Source organism: Zerene cesonia, chromosome 13 (genome assembly GCF_012273895.1).
Source record: "Zerene cesonia ecotype Mississippi chromosome 13, Zerene_cesonia_1.1, whole genome shotgun sequence".
NCBI lineage: Eukaryota > Metazoa > Arthropoda > Insecta > Lepidoptera > Pieridae > Zerene > Zerene cesonia.
In genome coordinates this window covers 3,509,917-3,516,370 of record NC_052114.1, presented here as the reverse complement: position 1 = coordinate 3,516,370, position 6,454 = coordinate 3,509,917, and the positions used below count along the sequence as shown (strand labels likewise).

The 6,454-nt window shown below is 43.1% G+C and overlaps 1 protein-coding gene across 1 annotated transcript in view; it reads left to right on the top strand.

Moving 5' to 3' along the window:
• LOC119831489 (importin-13) overlaps positions 1 to 6,454 on the top strand; it is a 14,673-nt gene that overhangs the window by 4,393 nt on the left and 3,826 nt on the right. The window contains exons 5-14 of the mRNA XM_038354873.1: positions 207 to 383; positions 821 to 1,007; positions 1,448 to 1,684; positions 1,997 to 2,173; positions 2,976 to 3,210; positions 3,560 to 3,768; positions 4,008 to 4,151; positions 4,366 to 4,515; positions 4,953 to 5,090; positions 6,138 to 6,369. Coding sequence (XP_038210801.1) covers positions 207 to 383; positions 821 to 1,007; positions 1,448 to 1,684; positions 1,997 to 2,173; positions 2,976 to 3,210; positions 3,560 to 3,768; positions 4,008 to 4,151; positions 4,366 to 4,515; positions 4,953 to 5,090; positions 6,138 to 6,369 — 1,886 coding nt within the window. The remainder of the gene's footprint in view (positions 1 to 206; positions 384 to 820; positions 1,008 to 1,447; positions 1,685 to 1,996; positions 2,174 to 2,975; positions 3,211 to 3,559; positions 3,769 to 4,007; positions 4,152 to 4,365; positions 4,516 to 4,952; positions 5,091 to 6,137; positions 6,370 to 6,454) is intronic.

Here is a 6,454-nt window from a genome sequence, read left to right as displayed (position 1 = left end):
TTTTTTTCAGACACTTCTATACCCTATTAAAATGTATAATTTAAACTGCCCTATTTTCCATCATCTGAAATTCATTAAAATTCCTTTTTATTTACGTTTATTATATGCGCTTACAAATCTGTCAAAACAAAATTAAAACAATCCAATATTTAATGCCAATTACAATTGAAAAAATTATAATTATTTACTACTCTTATTTATTTCAGTGATTTTAGTAGCAGTCCGCCTAGCGATGAAATTATATCCTCATGGACAATGGCAGCTACGTGCGCGGCAAGCTGGCTCTCGCTGGGAAGTGACGAATCGACAGACTCACCAATTTCTTTCTCTGACAGATCACCTATGTTGCGAGCTCTTCAAACAGCTGTGCATGTTTTGTATGTGTAAGTTTCAATAATTGTGAATGTGAACCAATATGGAATTCTCTGATAAAAGTATTTAATTTATTAGCAGTGTTATAAGTTTTGCTGGTGACATTACTGTATTGTTAAGTGAAAGGTTAGCTTCGTAAAGGTTCTCTCTACATAGGCACAAAGGTGTAGTTCGAGTTTGTTTTGTCACTCCACTTTTCGTAGATTTTCTACATGCACAATATCCATGTCATAGTTAATAGTTCTGAGATAAGATTTGGAAAATTCTAAGATCTGTCAAACCCTCATAGGAAGCACACAAACAGCAGTCATGCATACCATAAAATATAGAACAATATAATAAAATAACAGGCTTTACGCAAACGTTTTACGAAAGAAGAAAACTAGCCCACATTTCATGAAATAGTCGTAATAAATAGCCATCGACTGATAATGATGAACCCAAACAGGAGCAACGGCGTAGTGAGCGGGTCCGCGCTGGAGGCGTGCGAGGCGTGCCTGTCGGCGGTGCGCGTGGCGGGCACGCACGGCGACGCGCACCACCACCGGCGCGCCGCGCGCGTGCTACTCACCGACCTCGCCAGCCTCGCCGCGCCCGCCATGGCCGACAACAACGTGCCCGACTCGGTCAATGAGGTGCGTGTGTGCTGCGTGCGTGCTGCGTGCGTGCTGCGTGCGTGCTGCGTGCGTGCTGCGCGCGTGCTGCGTGCGTGCCCTTCTAGAAGCTTCCATCGCTGATTCGAATGGCGAGGCGCGCGTGTGGGGCGTTCATAAGTTACACAACCGATTCGGGTTGCGATAGCGATGTAAAACATCATCGTCGATTCTTTATTAGTGTATACTAGCTGTACCCCGCGGTTTTACCCACATAATACCCTGATGTTGTGTAGCCTAAAGCTTTCCTCAATTAATGGTTTTTTTTTCAAATCGGATCAGTAGTTCCAGAGATTAGCGCGTTCAATCAATCAATCAAAAAAAAAAACTACAGCTTTATGATATTATTAGTAGAGATTAAATATAATGTGTATTAGTAGAGATTAAAAATAATAAGGCAGATAAAATTATTATTTTCGTAGGAATTTTTGTGCGCCTTGATCACTTGTTGCGTGGCTGTGGCCGAATGTCACGCGGGAACATTGGTGCAAATGGTGCAAGAGGGTGGAGGGGGTGAGGAAGGATCCAGCGGGGAGGTGTCCGGGGCAGGGGGCAAGCTCCTCTTGCAGCTGCTGATGGCGGCTCAAGCGGCGCCCGGTTTCTACCCACTGCATGAGACAAGATCCAATCTGCTGTTTGGCTTCTGGTACACATTGCAGGTTCAATATTGCACTTATTAATGTTTATGTGCCACAGTCTATTTTTATTGAAGCTCGGAATGTTTATTTAAGAAACTTGATTTTATTATAAAAAAATTTAAAGTTATTCTTGAATAATTTTTTTTTCTACGTACACTATGTACGTCATCCATTACAGTCATACGAATATCAATATAACTTATCTGTGTTTACAAAGTCAAAGTAATTCGAGATATTTTAGGTGATTATTCATTCATCTAAAGCATATATTTTAAATATACTATAATATATATTTTAAATATATTATTGAAACATAAAGTATTAATATTTCAGGATGAGGTACTGAACGTGACGGATGGTACAGAGAAAATGCAACCGATATGGCGGGAAGTTTTCTCGCAGCTGCTAGTTACTTTAATAACGAAATCCGAAATGCCGCCAGACTCGGAACTATCGCAGGATGATCAAGAATTGATAAGGTGCTATCGGCAGGATATTGGAGACGCAATTGTAAGCATTATAATCAGTGAGTTAATATTTTGTTGTAATAGATATCTCTTATATCCCTACTAATATTATAAATGCGAAAGTAACTCTGTCTGTCTGTTATTTAATCACGTCTGAAACACTGAACCAATTTGCATGAAATTTGGTATGAAGATGGAGCTGAAATTGGGAAAGGACCTACCATGCTTTTTAGAAGATTCAGTTTTAGGTCCAGACCCTCGGAAATACTATAGGCTACTCCTTACTATGCCGCGCGATATAACCAAATTCCACGCGGGCGAAACTGCGGGCGGAAAGCTAGTAATGATATAAAACTAACTAACGCATTTTTTTATAAGTTTTATAGGATATCAATTATGTGGACAGGACATGTTTTTCTGAAATAACAGTCTAAAAAAATGTTCCTTGAGTAAATTTAACAAATATCTACTTAATAATTTTTGGTAAAGCCAGCAATACAGAAATGATCTCGAATCAGCATTTAGCATAAAGTAAATTACGACTATGTTTTTCAGCTAAGAATAGGATCGACTTTGCGTCGTTTTGAGAAGTCATAGCTGTTATTCCAATTCCTTTATTATTAACTAGCGGTCCGCCCCGGCTTCACCCGTGGTACATATATAGCCCACAGTCCTCCTCCATAAATGGGCTATCAAACACTGACTAAATTTTTCAATCGGAGTCTGAGATTAGCGCGTTCAATCAAACAAACAAACTCTTCAACTTTGTAATAATAGTAATAATAGATTTAGGTTAAGCAACAACGATTATATTTAAATCGCGTTCCGATAATGGCACGACGCAGATGTACTGCTACGCGGTGGTGGGCGAGTGGTGCTGGGTGGTGGTGGAGCGCGCGTTCACGGGCGCGCACACGGAGCCGCGGCGCGAGGCGGTGCTGCACGCGTTCGCGGCGCTCGCCGACGTGGCGCGGCACGGCGTCGTGCCCGCCTCGCTGCCGGCCATGCTGCGCCACGCCGTGCAACTCGTCGCCGACACCGCCGACCGCCGCACGCTCGACACCGCGCTCGACTGTATCGGTACGCGTGTGTGTGTGCGTGGCAATTGTTTGCTAACTGCATTGTTCAGTATTGTACCATTAACACGTTGAATGGTGCGGGCGTATTATAATCGCGATTTATGAAAGCGTTTTTATTAACTTCGAAATTGTACGACAAACAAAAAAAAATATCTCTATTGCATAGACATATTAATATGAAATTGTAAATTGCCTTTTATTTCAGTTATTTCTTAAGATTTTAAAGAAAAAAAGAAGTAATTTGGCGCAAATAAATGATTATGTATTTTACACATGAACAAGTGATTTTTAATAATGATTGATTAATTTCATAATGGCTCAGCTCATACGTTGCGTGTGGTGTGGCGCAGGCACGTACGCGTCGTGGATATGCTGGCTGGAGGCGGAGGAGGCGGCGAGCGCGGCGGGCGAGGAGCCGCTCGGCATGCAGTGCGTGCGCGCGGCCGGCGCGGCGCTGGCGCGCAGCCCCGTGGCCGCCGCGCTGGCGCTGCGCCGCCTCGCCTGCGACTGCGCCGCGCCCGCCGCCGCGCTCGTGCACGACATCGTGCACGCCGCCCTGGTATGTTCCGACATAGCGCCCCCCCTTTGTGGAATGTTTACTGTGCGTGCACCTGATACTTTATATAGGTATAATGCCTTGAACATCTCGATCAGAGCGATATATAAATTTAATGTATAATAATATGTTATATTAAATACGTTGAACACTATTCTTTCCCAACACTTGGTATCAGTGAGCGGTAAATAGAAACTCAATTCTAAAAAAGTGAATAGTGAATATGAATAATACGGTGTCAGAGCGCGGAGAGCACGTCGGACGCGTGGGTGCGGCGGCAGCTGACGAGCGCGGCCAGCGCGGCGCTGGCGGCCAGCGAGCCCAGCACCGCCGCGCCGCTGCTCGCGCGCCTCGGCCAGCACATCGCCGAGCAGATCGCCATACAGGTACGCGCCGCGCCCGGCCGATCGCTCGCTCTTGTGAATGCAGAGTCGGTGCAGTATTGACAAAGAATCGAGATCGCAAGTTTTGTGTTCCTCGTATGTATTTCAAGCTCGATTCATTAAATTTTATATTCTTTATTAGCTGCTATAATAAAATTCGGTAGTTCGTAAAATCGATGGCTTTACGTGTAACATAATGTAACTCGTCCTTGCGCAGTCGCAGACGGAGGGCGGCGGCACGGTGGCGGCGGAGTGCGGCGCGGCGCTGATGACGGGGCTGAGCCACCAGCGCGTGCTCGCCGCGCAGCTGCTGCGCACGCTGCTGCCCATCCTCGCCGCCATGCCGCAGCGCCCCACGCTCGTCGAGGTGAGCCGCGCCCCCTGCCGCGTGACGCGCCACGCGGGACGCGGGACACGTGACACACAATACATGACACATGTCACGCGACACATGGCATTCTATCGCTAGGTTATATTCTGGAATTTGATTTGATAACGTGCGTAATATGAGGAAAATTCATTTAATATCTATTTAATAATGACGTTGTTGGGCATTTAATGTTATTGAAACTACAAAAAAAAATATGAATATGAACTGTTTACATTCGTTTGTAGCGACACCTTACACAAGTCAAATGCTTTCAATACACAATTAAATACAATTTCCTAACAATATAATATATGGGCTTGCCGATCGGCCAGTCGTCAGTCAGTCGTCCAGTCTGTACGAGCATCAGCTTTTTGACACAATCCACAAATAAATGAAATAAAAATTTTTAAAAATTATTTTCTTTTTTTTTTCAGCCGATGTTTCTAGTCCTGAAGCAAACAGTGACAACAATGATGGGAGATTGCGCGCCCTTTATAGAGCAGATCTCGCAGCTCACTATCACAGCTTTTAACACACAGCCCTGTGTTATTGGCTTGGATGTTGTCAAACTTGTAAGTTTTTAACTTGTATTAAAATTTATCATATAACAATTTATAGATATAGATGGAATATGTAGAGTGTTCAAGTGCTGTTACATTTATTAAATAAATTTAGCTGTTTAAGAAATTTCATCCTGTAATCGAGTGTAAGCCTTCGGCGACATATAAAATAACCAATTCGCATTATGCAAATCTGCTTGCTTCAATCGAATACGAATAGACACGTGACCCAGGTGAACTAGAATATATGCCGTGGGAGAATTTAAACAAGTCTATAATTAATTAAAATCAGGATTGAAATAAAATTACATTACTCAATGCGCACAACTAACGCAGTCGATTGTAGTGCAGAGACTTGGCTATCGAACTACTGACTCAAAGAAGCCCTGTAACCCCTTGCACTCAATATTAACACTATCCTCTATACCAGGGTTCGCCAAATGGCGGACCCCCAACTTATTTTGTGCGGACCGTGTGTTAAAAATACAAAATATAATAATAATTAGTAAATAGTAATTTGATTTTTTTTCCCGAGTTTTATGTTTGTTTGTTTATTATTAAAATAGTAAATAGAGTTTATTAGAAACCAAATAAATATTATATAGAACACATTCGTTTTATTTGTTCATTGAAATTGTAACTATAGATGTTTAAATAGTACAGTTGGCTTTTTACCTTCCGGACCTCGGTGGTCATGTTATTTTTTTAAAACGGACCTCTATTAATGGTAACTGATGACCCCTGCTCTATACCATAGAGAAAATTGCAATAGGAATGTATAGCCACACAATAACTGTTTAATTATCTTACACGATCATATAATAATAATATATAGACAAGCTGTCCGCACAGGCTTCGCCCGTGGCGAACATATAAAGTAATGTCTATGTCACTCAATGAAGTTGCTGCTTTCTAATAGTGAAAGAATTTTGAAAATCGTTTCAGTAGTTTTTCAGTTTATCCATTACGAACAAACAAACAAAATTACAAATTCTTACTCTTTATAATATTAGTGTAAATGACATTCGCCATAAAGGTAATGAATAATGATGTTTCCAGCTAGTGCTGATGGTGGGCGAGGAGTGCCCGCAGGTGCCGGCGGTGCTGCGCGCGGCGGTGAGCGCGACGGCGCGCGCGCTGGCGCACAGCCTCACCGCCAGCGTCGCGCCGCCCAAGTTCCAGCGCCCGGACATGGTGGAGACGCTGTTCCTCATGCTGCACATGCTCATGAGGAAGAAGCCCCAAAGCATCGACTGGATTGAGAACTTGGTGCCGGAGCTCGTGCAGCTGGGTGAGTTGTATTCGTTCGATTGTTATGCACTATTCGTTTCTGAATAACTCAAATGTTTTCTCCGTCGTGGTGCGGATGAAAATTT